General features: G+C 46.2%; 1 protein-coding gene across 1 annotated transcript; it reads right to left on the reverse strand.

The window, feature by feature from the left end:
* Nucleotides 1-539: 539 nt before the first annotated feature.
* LOC142187380 (rho GTPase-activating protein 39-like) lies at nt 540-17,071 on the reverse strand. Its single transcript, XM_075261584.1, has 6 exons — nt 17,000-17,071; nt 16,203-16,402; nt 15,827-15,918; nt 3,244-3,413; nt 1,312-2,072; nt 540-1,010 (listed from the first exon to the last, which is right to left on the reverse strand). The coding sequence occupies exons 1-5, from the start codon at nt 17,069-17,071 to the stop codon at nt 1,878-1,880; spliced, it is 729 nt and encodes a 242-aa protein (XP_075117685.1). The 3' UTR covers nt 540-1,010; nt 1,312-1,877.
* Nucleotides 17,072-17,281: the final 210 nt, after the last annotated feature.

Here is a 17,281-nt window from a genome sequence, read left to right on the forward strand (position 1 = left end):
GGAAAAATGTAGCATACAGGATACTACAGGCCGAGTGTGCACTTCACAGATCCATCTTATAGGAATAAATATCACATTATGCAACAAATTCCTCCAGGTTTGGACACCAGGGCTCCTGATTTTATAACTATTGTAGAATAATTTCCACTGCAGCATTTTTTACATCTATTTTCTTCTAAGATGTTTCCAATGATTGATACCAAGGTAGACGCCTGGCAATGAGTGTGTCACAGTAGTAGAATATAAAGGAAAGCAGCTCGTCTGACCCCTCACCCCACCCTTATGGTCTGAGGTCTCTGATCCTGGGGCTCCACTGTCCCATACTGTATCTAGTATTACTAGTTGAGTCACGAGGAGACAAGAACCCTCAGCATCACAGATCGCTGGGCTACAAGGCCTCCTCACTAAGCTTGGATCAGTAAATCCAGATGACGTACACACTGGATTTTCCAGTCCCAGTTGTCCCGTGTGTATGGGGCCTTGGAATAGCTTTTATAGCCATTCTAGAAGACACCATCACAGACCTGCGCATATCCTTCTATAGCCAACACCAGAGGGCAGCATCACAGTCCAGGAGAGGGTAGAATTACTGATATGTGTATAGCTTTCTATGGCCACCACTAGAGGGCAGCATCACAGACTTTCTACAGCAAACCTTAGACAGCAGCATCCCGGACACATGTGGCCACCTCACAGACCTGTGTATACCTTACTACATCCACCACTAGAGGGCAGCATCACAGACCTATGCATATGTTACTTAATCCACCACTAGAGGACAGAACCACAGACCTGTGCATATTTTCCTATATCCCCCACTAGAGGGCAGCATCACAGACCTGTGCATATCTTCCTATAGCCCCCACTCTTGTCATCATCCTTTCTACAACCAAAATTAGAGGGCAGCATCACAGACCTGTGCATATCTTCCTATAGCCACCACTAGAGGGCAGCATCACAGACCTGTGTATATCTTCCTATAGCCACCACTAGAGGGCAGCATCACAGACCTGTGCATATATTTTTATAGTCCCCACTCTTTCGTCACCATCCTTTCTACAACCACCACTAGAGGGCAACATCACTGACATATGTATATCATTCTATAGCCACCTCTAGAGGGCGGCATCACGGACCCGTGCATACCTTCCTATAGCCACCACTAGACATTACTATCCTTTGTATATCCAGCACTAGAGTGCAGCTTAACTGTCCGCTGTATATCTTCTATATTCCTCACTAGAGCGCACAGCATCACTGATCAGTGGACACCTTTTTTTATAGCCGCCACTAGAGGGCAGAATTGTAAACCTCTGCATACCTTTCTATATTCACCACTAGAGGGCAGCAATATTAATCTGTGATCAACTGAAACTCCTCACTAGCAGCAACCTCATTGATCTGTTCCAAACTGTAGCCCGCCAGCAGGGGGCAGCACCACTGAGTTATGTGGAGGGGAGTACTGACTTATGCATGACAGGGGAGAGTATATCAACTCAAGTTTGAGGCAATTGCTTATTTTATAAGCTTGCTAATGCAAACCCCTTCTTCGGGAGCAGCCACATTATATGTGCTGCAGCGCCATTCTCAGAACAATATGCCTCACAACTCTGGCACATGTACACATTAAACCCTGCAGTCACAGTGTCCTGCACTTCCATCATGCCTTGCAGGGCCATATGCTGAAATTTGGTCCGAGGTGGAGGAGTGTTGGGTCCTTATTGCCACAGCAGATGAATCATTCACTCCATGTTGTCTGTACAGGATGAGAATGCGGTGGGAGCCGAGAGCTCTCCGGGAATAATGAGATGACAGTGACAGTCACACAATATTCCTGTATTCGCGTGTCCTGGGGAAAGGGGGGGCGTCCCAGTCTGCTATAGAATGGCCTCCATGAAGCTTGTGTCCAGGTGCTGGATCAGGACCCGTATGAAGGACATTTCTTTCCTGGTGTTCTCGAAGATGATACGTGGATCATCCGACTGGCAGCGCAGACAGTTTGGCGCCATAACCATGGCTAGGTTACTGACGTCCATTTTTGTGACAGCCACATTGGCCGGCTGTACAAATACCTGGAAGAGAGAGGAAACAGACAATTAAAGAAAATCCATCAAGAATCAATCAATAGGTTGCTATTAATAATATCGATCAGGGTCTCCGACAACGTCACATGCATCATCCAATAGCTCTAAGGCTACGTCTCTACGGTTGTAGGGTTTCCGTATGGCACTGGAGGAGCTGGACTATACCGCTCAACAGAAAAGAAAATTTTCATCCAATACTTCTGGTATAATCTGTGACTCCATTTTCACCTCCATGATTTACCAGCCTGAACACTCTCCTGGAAGACGGACCCTGGTATTACAGTTATATAATATAATGCTGTCCTGTAGTGATGGCCATATAGGACGTAATGTCACAGATAACTAAAATGGTAGAAGTCTGTCTCCCGGGGCTGTGTATAGGTCAGTAAATTCAGCAAACAAGCACATTGAGATTCACGTCCATAACTCAGTGGTGTGAAACCAACCTAACCCGTTTCCTATGAGGATTTTGAGCTCCATGTCTGTATCCCAAGTCTGTATACCCCTCTGCACATGTCACTACACACATACAGGCACTAAGGATTATTTTTTTGGGGGGTCAATATTGATAGAAGAACTACCTAACCCCCTCAGGAGCGGCTCTATCTCGGCATTAAAGGGATTGGCCCACACATGTAACTTATCCGCAGCTGCACAACTGCTTGGACCCCCAAAGACCATGAGAAAGGGGTGCAGGTGAATACTGTACTTTGGCTATCTCTTGCCCACCTAGAAATGAATGGAGTGGAGTCGTGCCTGCGCAACTTCTGCTCCATTCAGACAAGGTGCATGGCACCTTATTAACAAAACATTCCAGAAAATGACAATTTACCCTCGGCCTCTTGAAGAACCTGATTATAAAATTAAGACACTAATCATGACAACCCCATTGGAAACACTGTGGATGCAATGTAGCTCTGTCCACTAGATTGTCAGGACTCTAAAGATGTGACCTGACACCGGCCATCTCCTCTGACTGTGTCTCCTTGGTGAAGGAACCCGCAGTAGAGATAAGCTATGCTAGAAGCAATGGCCCCTCCCTCGTGACCATTTGCAGGAATGCACCGAAGCTTAGGAGAGAGGGAGATTAGCAGTTACCATCATATCAAGTCAATGGCCTGAAAGAAGCACCAAGTATACGGGGGAGAAGCGGCATCACCTGTAGGAAGCGGATGAGGTAGCACAGCACCATCTTGTTAAGTTTTGGGAGTGAATGCACAACAGCAATGGCCGCCTCAGGGTTCTCGTAGTGAGTGATGCACTGCTCATAGAATTCGTGAGGAATCAGAGGCTCCTCCAGCTCCCGGTACCACAGTTTTAATAAAGACGCTGTAAGGAAAAGAGCAGAAAACATTATCAGTCATTGCAGGAAGGTATACACAACAATACATAGAATAGCGCCCCCCAGCTGTAGACTATAACAATATCAGAATCACCAAGGATACAGGACCTATCCTATAACAGAAGTCAAAAACTACAAGGTGCCTTCTGGGAGGACATTAATCCTTATACCAATCACCTCAGCTGTGGAGACCCTCTCAGGAAGAAGGAAATCCCCTCTTCTGTAACTGAGGGGTTTTATATCTTTTAATTAATTAATGGCAGCCAGACACCCTGGTCGTTCAGGAGATCAGACACATAAAGCTTCTCCTGATCCCACGTCCCCCTCACTATGCGGTAATAACATTTCTGCCACTTAGGATCCCCAGAAAACAATAAGGAAGGTAAGAGCGGCAGACAATTCTCTCCTGAGTGGCAGTTTGTTACAATGTATCAGCACAGGTGCAGAGTTCATAGAGGAAAACCTAAGGCCAAGTTCACATCTGCACTTGTTGGAGACTTTGTTGCACAAACTTCCAAAAATCACAAGGGAGAAAAGTCCTATATGGAAGACTTTTCTCTCCGCCTGTATGGATGACTTTTCTCTCCGCCTGTATGGATGACTTTTCTCTCCCCACCTGTATGGATGACTTTTCTCTCCTCCTGTATGGATGACTTTTCTCTCCGCCTGTATGGATGACTTTTCTCTCCGCCTGTATGGATGACTTTTCTCTCCGCCTGTATGGATGACTTTTCTCTCCCCACCTGTATGGATGACTTTTCTCTCCTCCTGTATGGATGACTTTTCTCTCCTCCTGTATGGATGACTTTTCTCTCCGCCTGTATGGAAGACTTATCTCTCCGCCTGTATGGATGACTTTTCTCTCCGCCTGTATGGATGACTTTTCTCTCCTCCTGTATGGAAGACTTTTCTCTCCGCCTGTATGGATGACTTTTCTCTCCTCCTGTATGGAAGACTTTTCTCTCCGCCTGTATGGATGACTTTTCTCTCCCCACCTGTATGGATGACTTTTCTCTCCTCCTGTATGGATGACTTTTCTCTCCGCCTGTATGGAAGACTTTTCTCTCCGCCTGTATGGATGACTTTTCTCTCCGCCTGTATGAATGACTTTTCTCTCCGCCTGTATGGAAGACTTTTCTCTCCTCCTGTATGGATGACTTTTCTCTCCTCCTGTATGGATGACTTTTCTCTCCACCTGTATGGATGACTTTTCTCTCCTCCTGTATGGAAGACTTTTCTCTCCGCCTGTATGGATGACTTTTCTCTCCACCTCTATGGATGACTTTTCTCTCCGCCTGTATGGATGACTTTTCTCTCCGCCTGTATGGATGACTTTTCTCTCCGCCTGTATGGATGACTTTTCTCTCCGCCTGTATGGATGACTTTTCTCTCCTCCTGTATGGATGACTTTTCTCTCCGCCTGTATGGATGACTTCTCTCAGCCTGTATGGATGACTTTTCTCTCCGCCTGTATGGATGACTTTTCTCTCCGCCTGTATGGATGACTTTTCTCTCCGCCTGTATGGATGACTTTTCTCTCCGCCTGTATGGATGACTTCTCTCAGCCTGTATGGATGACTTTTCTCTCCGCCTGTATGGATGACTTTTCTCTCCGCCTGTATGGATGACTTTTCTCTCCGCCTGTATGGATGACTTTTCTCTCCGCCTGTATGGATGACTTCTCTCAGCCTGTATGGATGACTTTTCTCTCCGCCTGTATGGATGACTTCTCTCCGCCTGTATGGATGACTTTTCTCTCCTCCTGTATGGATGACTTTTCTCTCCTCCTGTATGGATGACTTTTCTCTCCGCCTGTATGGATGACTTTTCTCTCCGCCTGTATGGATGACTTATCTCTCCGCCTGTATGGATGACTTTTCTCTCCTCCTGTATGGATGACTTTTCTCTCCGCCTGTATGGATGACTTTTCTCTCCTCCTGTATGGAAGACTTTTCTCTCCTCCTGTATGGATGACTTTTCTCTCCTCCTGTATGGATGACTTTTCTCTCCGCCTGTATGGATGACTTTTCTCTCCACCTGTATGGATGACTTTTCTCTCCGCCTGTATGGATGACTTTTCTCTCCGCCTGTATGGATGACTTTTCTCTCCGCCTGTATGGATGACTTTTCTCTCCGCCTGTATGGATGACTTTTCTCTCCGCCTGTATGGATGACTTTTCTCTCCGCCTGTATGGATGACTTTTCTCTCCGCCTGTATGGATGACTTTTCTCTCCGCCTGTATGGATGACTTTTCTCTCCGCCTGTATGGATGACTTTTCTCTCCTCCTGTATGGATGACTTTTCTCTCCGCCTGTATGGATGACTTTTCTCTCCGCCTGTATGGATGACTTTTCTCTCCGCCTGTATGGATGACTTTTCTCTCCGCCTGTATGGATGACTTTTCTCTCCGCCTGTATGGATGACTTTTCTCTCCGCCTGTATGGATGACTTTTCTCTCCACCTGTATGGATGACTTTTCTCTCCGCCTGTATGGATGACTTTTCTCTCCGCCTGTATGGATGACTTTTCTCTCCGCCTGTATGGATGACTTTTCTCTCCGCCTGTATGGATGACTTTTCTCTCCTCCTGTATGGATGACTTTTCTCTCCGCCTGTATGGATGACTTTTCTCTCCTCCTGTATGGATGACTTTTCTCTCCTCCTGTATGGAAGACTTTTCTCTCCTCCTGTATGGATGACTTTTCTCTCCTCCTGTATGGATGACTTTTCTCTCCTCCTGTATGGATGACTTTTCTCTCCGCCTGTATGGATGACTTTTCTCTCCACCTGTATGGATGACTTTTCTCTCCGCCTGTATGGATGACTTTTCTCTCCGCCTGTATGGATGACTTTTCTCTCCGCCTGTATGGATGACTTTTCTCTCCGCCTGTATGGATGACTTTTCTCTCCGCCTGTATGGATGACTTTTCTCTCCGCCTGTATGGATGACTTTTCTCTCCGCCTGTATGGATGACTTTTCTCTCCGCCTGTATGGATGACTTTTCTCTCCGCCTGTATGGATGACTTTTCTCTCCGCCTGTATGGATGACTTTTCTCTCCTCCTGTATGGATGACTTTTCTCTCCGCCTGTATGGATGACTTTTCTCTCCGCCTGTATGGATGACTTTTCTCTCCGCCTGTATGGATGACTTTTCTCTCCGCCTGTATGGATGACTTTTCTCTCCTCCTGTATGGATGACTTTTCTCTCCGCCTGTATGGATGACTTTTCTCTCCACCTGTATGGATGACTTTTCTCTCCACCTGTATGGATGACTTTTCTCTCCGCCTGTATGGATGACTTTTCTCTCCACCTGTATGGATGACTTTTCTCTCCGCCTGTATGGATGACTTTTCTCTCCACCTGTATGGATGACTTTTCTCTCCGCCTGTATGGATGACTTTTCTCTCCACCTGTATGGATGACTTTTCTCTCCGCCTGTATGGATGACTTTTCTCTCCGCCTGTATGGATGACTTTTCTCTCCGCCTGTATGGATGACTTTTCTCTCCGCCTGTATGGATGACTTTTCTCTCCGCCTGTATGGATGACTTTTCTCTCCGCCTGTATGGATGACTTTTCTCTCCGCCTGTATGGATGACTTTTCTCTCCGCCTGTATGGATGACTTTTCTCTCCGCCTGTATGGATGACTTTTCTCTCCGCCTGTATGGATGACTTTTCTCTCCTCCTGTATGGATGACTTTTCTCTCCGCCTGTATGGATGACTTTTCTCTCCGCCTGTATGGATGACTTTTCTCTCCGCCTGTATGGATGACTTTTCTCTCCGCCTGTATGGATGACTTTTCTCTCCTCCTGTATGGATGACTTTTCTCTCCGCCTGTATGGATGACTTTTCTCTCCACCTGTATGGATGACTTTTCTCTCCACCTGTATGGATGACTTTTCTCTCCGCCTGTATGGATGACTTTTCTCTCCACCTGTATGGATGACTTTTCTCTCCGCCTGTATGGATGACTTTTCTCTCCCCCTGTATGGATGACTTTTCTCTCTGCCTGTATAGACGACTTTTCTCTCCGCCGGTTTCAGTTTTGAACCAGCAGACACCCGGCAGGCCACATTACAGTCATTGGGGTACAATGGTGTAACCACATAAACAGGGTCCGGCTCTCCATCATTCAGGTCTCTCGGTGGACCAGAACAATGGAGAGCGCAGCACAGACCCAAACCTAAGCCGAGATATCGTGAAACAAACCCTCAGCTGTTAGTATAAAACAGAAGCAATTTTCAGCATTTGGGTGTAAATAACAGGTTCATATTCACTGACAACAAAAAGAGATCTTGAAAAGGGAGACCCGGGGAACTACAAATCCCAAAAGGTTAAGGAGGAACAAAGGTCCACAAACGTTATATTTATAAGTACAAACAGAAAGTGTGAGGACAGGCGCACTAACCGCAGGAGGGGGATGAGACAGAAGGAATAAATCCATCACATTCCTACAAAGTCTGGACAGGCAGTAATATGGAGTAAAGCTTTGAGTACGCCATCTCCCCCACCCCACACAGAAAGGTCGAAGGAAACCCCATTCTCTAGCAAGGATGCTCATAGACAGAGACGTCTGTGCACGGCTTCCCTTTCTTGTTGCACTACATACTCCTCCACCAGTTTGTTGAGGAGCGAGCAGCCATATTGTCAGCCTTTTCTGCTGCACTACATGCCCCTCCACCTGCACAGCCCCCTCCATCCACGCTCACTCACATAGCCGGGCTGCTTAACACCTCCGTACTATATGGAGCAGTGTAAAAGAGGTGACGCAGGATCTCCGCATTTAGAACAGACCCTCCTCCCTCTAGTTGCCATGGTAACAAGGTGCTGCACCAGAGAAACACACAGCAGTGATATACTGTAGCACCGCAAAGCAATGTCATAGAGAGCAAAGGAAGAGGAGAGACGGGCAGCGCGGAGAGGTCAGTCTGCCCTGCGACAGCCACGTAATGAGGCGGAAGAGGCCACAGGAGCGTTGGGGTTAATAGGCCCTATAGTTACACCTCCAGCACAGTACCAGGAGATTTCCTGACAGGCCCCAGCTTTCCCAAATGAATGGCATTATCATTTCTTGGTGATTTTGGAGCCAATCACTTATCAGTGAAGATTACAAGTGACATGTAAAGAATAATATATCGATTAGGATGAGCCGACTACCTCAGCAAAAGCTCGGGGAGATGCTTGACAGCACATTACCTATAGTCGCCTGGTATAATGGAACACAGATCTATAGGACTAGACCTGGATCACTGCAGCAGGTCAGGATATTTTATACAGCAGACACCATGTGCTAATGTAAGCGGTCTGTGCCTGCACCAATGGCAGGCATTAACCCCTCTGGCGCCTTGGTCACAGCTGACTGAGGCGGCGCCTGGGCAACACCATTTTCTTGGCGATCGCAGGCACCCAAAGCAAGGCCTGTGTCCCATTCCTATGACAGCCGGGCGCCTTGTGAAAGTTCTCCGGCCTGTCATTGTATACTTTCTATTGCAGGCTACTCTATGCAAAAGTTGCAAACCGCCGTCTTTTCACTGTCTTGCCTCTTATAAAAATTTTAATAAAAAGTGATCAAAGCAAAAGCAATTCCCCAAAATGGTATAACTGAAAAGTACACCCGGCCCCGCAAAAACAGACGCCCTATACATCCCCGTACACAGAGGTATAAAAAAGTTACAGGAGTCAGAATATGGCGACTTTTAGAAAAAATTTTTTTGCAGTTTTGGATTTTTGTTAAGGGGTTAAAATTTAAATAAAACCATAGAAATCTGATATCCCCGGAATCGTACCTAAACACAGAATACGGGGGACGGGTCATTGTGGCTGCACAGTGAATGCCGTAAAAACGAAGCCCGTAAGAAAGTCGCACAAATGCAGTTTTTCTTCAAATCCCTCCCCCATTCTGATTTTTTTCCAACTTCCCGACACATTGTACAGAATAAGTAATGGCAGCATCAGGAAGAAAAATTTGTCCCGCAAAGATTAAGACCTCACATGGCTCTGAGAGCGGAGAAATAAAAAAGTTATGGGGTTTAGAAGGAGGGGAGTCAAAAACAGAAAATGAAAATCAAAAAATGCCATCGGCGGGAAGGGGTTAATAACGGCCCCAACAACAAACATGAAACAGTCGGGCACATAGGACTTAGAGTCTCGCTCCGCAGAGACCCCTAACATCAGAGATCACTTGGCTGCTCCTGACTGGGCTCGGATCAGGAACACTGGCCAATAACTGATTGGATTTTCTGGTCCTAATTTTCACTTGTGCAAGGCACCATACAAAGTTATATGACGGTACGCACATGCTTCACCAGTATTTTGCACATGTGCCCTTACCCTCATATAATACTGTGCTTTGTCTGTATTCTGCTCAGAACTTATAAGTCGACCATGTATCAGTAAAGCCATACAAGTGACATGACTGGCTGAGCATCTAATGTATATGGGAACTCCAAGCACTAGATTCTTATAACATCTGCCCCTGGGAGAGACGGATCAGGCAGATGGATCTGAGCTCCCCCATGCTTTTGCCCCTCTCACTGTTCATGTGTACATGTGTATGGGGTAGTCAGGCGTGATAACTATCTATGAGTATGTTCACATGCCTTCTATTCATTGCAATGGTAGGCTTTCATGCGTATTGAGACTTTGAGGCTCCTTGTATCACTGTTATTTATGGGCGGTGAATTTGTTTCCCATGATGCATCTGTCTGCTCGCTATCTCTGTGTTCGTTGCTTATGTGTATGAGATTGAGCTTGAATGAAACATGGCAGCAACATGTGACCTGAGATGTGGGAGGGATTTATTAGCTGTGATGTAAGGGAGGGGTATACACAGTGTGAGAGCAGGCAGATGCATCCTGGGAAATGTAGTGTAGCCACAGATCACTGCATGTAAATAACAGGGATACAAGGAGATGCAAGTAAAATAAGACAGCGAGGATTTAGCACTGCTGGGGATGTATCTGCAGATAATCTGGATAACCCCTTTATGTGTATAGCCGGCTTATATGCCACCTCGGCAGTGATCTGTTGTATATACTGATCTTACTTTCAATCTATATCTGGGCACACACATTAGATTGACAATTTTTCTGGGATCGGCCAAACATCTAATCTTCTCTGATGGCAGAAATCGAGAAAGAGAAGAGCGGGCATATTGGAAGCTTAAAGGGTTCTTGTTGGAGACTTTACACATAAATTTGTGGCACAGCACGGCAAGGAGAAAAACTACAAATACAACACAAACATAAAGTAATAATAGCCATCGACCTGGGCCTCAGGCCCGGGTCACGTCTGTGTTTGGTATTCCAATCAGGGAGTTCGCTTGGGGACACCCTCAAGTAGAAACCTATAAGCATTAAAAAGCGGTTAGCTAAGAAACCACATGGACCCCATAAGACTATAATGGGGTCCGTGTGGTTTCCACGTGGTGTCTGCACGAAACACGTGGAGAGAAAAGTCCTGCAAGCACAGAATACCGAACGCAGATGTGAACCAGGGGTTTGAGCAACTCAGAATATATAGAATGAACCCCCAGAATATATAGACTGTACCCCCAGAATATATAGACTGTACCCCAGGATATATAGACTGTACCCCAGGATATATAGAATGTACCCCCAGAATATATAGAATGTACCCCCAGAATATATAGACTGTACCCCCAGAATATATAGACTTAACCCCAGGATATATAGAATGTACCCCCAGGATATATAGACTGTACCCCCAGAATATATAGACTGTACCCCAGGATATATAGACTGTACCCCAGGATATATAGACTGTACCCCCAGAATATATAGACTGTACCCCCAGGATATATAGAATGTACCCCCAGAATATATAGACTGTACCCCAGGATATATAGACTGTACCCCAGGATATATAGAATGTACCCCCAGAATATATAGAATGTACCCCCAGAATATATAGACTGTACCCCCAGAATATATAGACTTAACCCCAGGATATATAGAATGTACCCCAGGATATATAGACTGTACCCCCAGAATATATAGACTGTACCCCAGGATATATAGAATGTACCCCCAGAATATATAGAATGTACCCCCAGAATATATAGACTGTACCCCAGGATATATAGAATGTACCCCCAGAATATATAGAATGTACCCCCAGAATATATAGACTTAACCCCAGGATATATAGAATGTACCCCCAGGATATATAGACTGTACCCCAGGATATATAGACTGTACCCCAGGATATATAGACTGTACCCCCAGGATATATAGAATGTACCCCCAGGATATATAGACTGTACCCCCAGGATATATAGAATGTACCCCCAGGATATATAGAATGTACCCCCAGAATATATAGACTGTACCCCCAGGATATATAGACTGTACCCCCAGGATATATAGACTGTACCCCCAGAATATATAGACTGTACCCCCAGGATATATAGACTGTACCCCCAGAATATATAGACTGTACCCCCAGGATATATAGACTGTACCCCCAGGATATATAGAATGTACCCCCAGGATATATAGACTGTACCCCCAGGATATATAGACTGTACCCCAGGATATATAGAATGTACCCCCAGGATATATAGACTGTACCCCCAGGATATATAGAATGTACCCCCAGAATATATAGACTGTACCCCCAGGATATATAGACTGTACCCCAGGATATATAGACTGTACCCCCAGGATATATAGAATGTACCCCCAGGATATATAGACTGTACCCCCAGGATATATAGAATGTACCCCCAGGATATATAGAATGTACCCCCAGAATATATAGACTGTACCCCCAGGATATATAGACTGTACCCCCAGGATATATAGACTGTACCCCCAGAATATATAGACTGTACCCCCAGGATATATAGACTGTACCCCCAGAATATATAGACTGTACCCCCAGGATATATAGACTGTACCCCCAGGATATATAGAATGTACCCCCAGGATATATAGACTGTACCCCCAGGATATATAGACTGTACCCCAGGATATATAGCATGTACCCCCAGGATATATAGACTGTACCCCCAGGATATATAGAATGTACCCCCAGGATATATAGAATGTACCCCCAGAATATATAGAATGTACCCCCAGAATATATAGACTGTACCCCAGGATATATAGACTGTACCCCAGGATATATAGACTGTACCCCCAGGATATATAGAATGTACCCCCAGGATATATAGACTGTACCCCCAGATATATAGACTGTACCCCCAGGATATATAGACTGTACCCCCAGGATATATGGAATGTACCCCCAGGATATATAGACTGTACCCCCAGGATATATAGACTGTATCCCAGGATATATAGACTGTACCCCCAGGATATATAGAATGTACCCCCAGGATATATAGACTGTACCCCCAGATATATAGACTGTACCCCCAGGATATATAGACTGTACCCCCAGGATATATAGAATGTACCACCAGATATATAGACTGTACCCCAGGATATATAGACTGTACCCCCAGGATATATAGACTGTACCCCCAGATATATAGACTGTACCCCCAGGATATATAGACTGTACCCCCAGGATATATAGACTGTACCCCAGGATATATAGACTGTACCCCCAGAATATATAGACTGTACCCCCAGGATATATAGAATGTACCCCCAGGATATATAGAATGTACCCCCAGGATATATAGACTGTACCCCCAGGATATATAGACTGTACCCCCAGAATATATAGACTGTACCCCCAGGATATATAGACTGTACCCCCAGAATATATAGACTGTACCCCCAGGATATATAGACTGTACCCCCAGGATATATAGACTGTACCCCCAGGATATATAGACTGTACCCCCAGGATATATAGAATGTACCCCCAGGATATATAGAATGTACCCCCAGGATATATAGACTGTACCCCCAGGATATATAGAATGTACCCCCAGGATATATAGACTGTACCCCCAGGATATATAGACTGTACCCCAGGATATATAGACTGTACCCCAGGATATATAGAATGTACCCCCAGGATATATAGACTGTACCCCAGGATATATAGACTGTACCCCCAGGATATATAGAATGTACCCCCAGGATATATAGAATGTACCCCCAGGATATATAGACTGTACCCCAGGATATATAGAATGTACCCCCAGGATATATAGACTGTACCCCCAGGATATATAGACTGTACCCCCAGGATATATAGACTGTACCCCCAGGATATATAGACTGTACCCCCAGGATATATAGACTGTACCCCCAGGATATATAGAATGTACCCCCAGGATATATAGACTGTACCCCAGGATATATAGACTGTACCCCCAGAATATATAGACTGTACCCCAGGATATATAGAATGTACCCCCAGGATATATAGACTGTACCCCCAGGATATATAGAATGTACCCCCAGAATATATAGACTGTACCCCAGGATATATAGACTGTACCCCAGGATATATAGACTGTACCCCCAGGATATATAGACTGTACCCCCAGAATATATAGACTGTACCCCCAGGATATATAGACTGTACCCCCAGGATATATAGACTGTACCCCCAGAATATATAGACTGTACCCCAGGATATATAGACTGTACCCCCAGAATATATAGACTGTACCCCAGGATATATAGAATGTACCCCAGGATATATAGAATGTACCCCCAGGATATATAGAATGTACCCCCAGGATATATAGAATGTACCCCCAGGATATATAGAATGTACCCCCAGGATATATAGAATGTACCCCCCAGTCACATCATACATAATTTTCTCCAAAAACCTCCCAGAACAGTTCACTCCTACCGTGTTTCCCCGAAAGTAAGACAGTGTCTTACATTCTTTTTACCCCCAAAAGTCCCACTATGTCTTACTTTCGGGGTATGTCTTATATTGGGAAAACCAACCACCCTCTCTCCCCCCCCCCATCATCATCAATCATATGGATTGAAGCGGCGGCACACGAGGAGTTAAGCGGCGGCCGCCGGCAAAGTCTGCCTGCCGCTTCCATACATTGCAATGGGAGCGCGCTATTCAAATAGTATTCGTTCATCTCTAACTTCAATTGTAACTTCTTACAATTGAAGTTGGAGATGCGCGATTACTATTTGAATAGCACGCTCCCATTGCAATGTATGGAAGCGGCAGGCAGACTTTGCCGGCGGCCGCCGCTTAACGGGATTCTACCATTAAAAGAAGTTCTTTCCACTGACCACGTCGGAATAGCCTTAAAAAAGGCTATTCGTCTCCTACCTGTTGCCATAGCCAGCGCCGCCTTCTTCCTCAGCTGCGTCCGCCCCGTCTGTCTCTTCTTTGGGCCTCATGGATGACGCATGCGCAGTCGGCTCTGGCTGCGAGAGCCTGTTAGAGCCGACTGCGCATGCGTCATCCATGAGGCCCGACGGGGACATAGACGGGGCGGACGCAGCTGAGGAAGAAGGCGGCGCTGTCTATGGCAACAGGTAGGAGACGAATAGCCTTTTTTAAGGCTATTCCGACGTGGTCAGTGGAAAGAGCTTCTTTTAATGGAAGAATCCCTTTAACTCCTTGTGTGCCGAGCGCTTCCATTCATTTCAATGGAAGCGTGCCATTGAAATGAATAGAAGCGGCTGGCACGCGGGGGGTTAAACGGCCGCCGGCAAAGTCCTGCTTCACAACGCTGTGCTGTGAGAGCCGGGGGAAGAACGACGATAGACGAGCATTATCAGGGAGGGAGGGGGCCTCCCCCCCCCCCCCCCGGCTCTCACAGCACAGCGGACCCCGTGTTTCCCCGATACAGTAGTAACACACCCCCCCCCCCCCCCCCCCGAAAGTAAGACAGTGTCTTACATTATTTTTACCCCGAAAGTCCCACTATGTCTTACTTTCGGGGTATGTCTTACATTAGCCGACCTCCCTAAAACCCCCGCTACGTCTTACTATCGGGGGTGTCTTACTATCGGGGAAACACGGTACATCATGTGTATTAAACCAGTGTCTTCCATGGAGCACCTCGGGCCCCTGTAGTCCTGTCTCAGTCCAATGCTGCACAAAGACTTAGGTGCTTTATACACTCTATGGAGAATAAAATAAACGGGGCATCCTCTGAGCCTCCGATGGGAACCTGAGGGGAATTCTCTGATAATCTGCTGACCTATCCATTGCACAGGCCATGTGATGTCACGGCATCGGTCACATAACCTCAGATGTGAATGGCCAGTTGTGATATGAAGCACGGCCATTATGCAATGTATAGCACTGTACAGTTCCTATTCGGACGCTGCAGCCTCTTCAAACAGCTGATCAGCCGGAAACCCAGGTGTCAGACTCTGAAGGATAGGCCATCGATTTATATGACCTGGAAAACCCTATTAAAGGACCCGCTGATGGGAAGCATTCAGTACAATCACTGGCTAACCTGGAACATGGGGATCTTCCAGGCCGGTTGGAATCTTCCACTGATCCACTTGCAGCTTTAGGGCATTCACTTCATCTATATCTCCAGGAACCCTGAAAGAACAAGCAGTGATATAGATATGACTAGCTGCACTATGACACCTTATACTGCCTGTAGACATTGGCTCAGTAACCTCATGGTGGGGGTTCCTGCTTTTCATGTCCCTTACGCTTTCAGGGGTTTCTGCTATGACTTCAGTTGGACAAATACACACACCCCGCTACCCCAATTTCAGTGCAGGAGAAGTATGGCAGGTTTAATCTCCCTGTAACATGTGTGTATGCAGCATATGGTTCTGTGGTTTTACAGCTTTGGTGAACACATCACCAGTGAGTACCTGAAGATGCCCTCGGTCTGGTCGCCATTTAGAGCCAACACCTCCTCGGACAGTCGGGTTTGTACCCAGGGCAACTGCCTTTCTGGATACTTCTCTTTCTGCATATTCATGATCTCCTGTAAGGAACTTCCAAACATGGAGGGGCTGAAGACGGCATTGCGGGCGTGCTTGATTTCCTCAATGTTTGGTTTCTTTAGTCCCTAGAAGACAGATAATAGGATAATGTAGTAACCTTATAACCCTGGAGAAGTTACTGCATATAACAAGGACACGTAAAGCATGGCAATGAGGATACACATACACACCACGTGCAGACAGGGGGCTCCACTACACCGCGTCTGTACACACTGCTGACACGGCACTATTCACATTACTAGTATGCTCAGCAAAAAACACTTTCTTATTCCTCTTGCAAACAGCTTGGACCTTAATGGTCAACTTTAGGACACATCATATACTATACACTGCGCTCCGCGTCCTAGTGCTCAACATTATTTGGACCCTTCCAGCTGGTATAGGGAGTCTTATAGGCCAGACAATCCTTCCTGGGACATAGGGTATGACCATTACATTGTTGCCCCTTATTGCCCCCCCACAGGGGTAGCTATCCTAGGAGTCAAGACAACAACTGACTTAAAGGGTTTTCCCACAAAAGAAGTTACTCCCAATTCCTAGGATAGGGGATAACTTGCAGATCAGTGGGGGTCTGACCGCTCATACCCTCAGTGATCAGAAGAATGCTCGGACCCCCTCTGATGTGTAAGTTATCCCCTATTCTGTCCTCCAGTAGGTGGCACTCTTGAGGCATCTTTCCTCCTGGTGTTATTTGCACAGTGGCTCTCGCTATTACAGCCGCCGAGCTCGCTCATGTCCACATTCGGCTCTATCTCAGAGCGCACATGACAGGATTATTCGGCCTCCTCCTACCAGTTTGCTGTCACCATTTGTCACTGGGCAGGACACAGCTGGGGTCAGAAACCTTCTATTCATCTTATCATAAGAGAACATGTGCAGTGCGGAGAATAAGAGCATTACAATGAGCACATCACTGCAGACTCTGTCATAGCAGCAGGATCCCT

Source organism: Leptodactylus fuscus, unplaced genomic scaffold, assembly GCF_031893055.1.
Source record: "Leptodactylus fuscus isolate aLepFus1 unplaced genomic scaffold, aLepFus1.hap2 HAP2_SCAFFOLD_221, whole genome shotgun sequence".
Lineage (NCBI taxonomy): Eukaryota > Metazoa > Chordata > Amphibia > Anura > Leptodactylidae > Leptodactylus > Leptodactylus fuscus.

Excerpts from the sequence above, each read along its gene's own strand:
- LOC142187380 (XM_075261584.1), bottom strand. The coding sequence starts at position 17,071 with ATGAGCGAGCTCGGCGGCTGTAATAGCGAGAGCCACTGTGCAAATAAC. Across the intron at positions 16,403-16,999 it reads GGAGGAAAGATGCCTCAAGA|GGACTAAAGAAACCAAACAT; the intron begins GTGCCACCTACT and ends TCTGTCTTCTAG. Across the intron at positions 2,073-3,243 it reads ACCTCATCCGCTTCCTACAG|GTATTTGTACAGCCGGCCAA; the intron begins GTGATGCCGCTT and ends TCTCTCTTCCAG.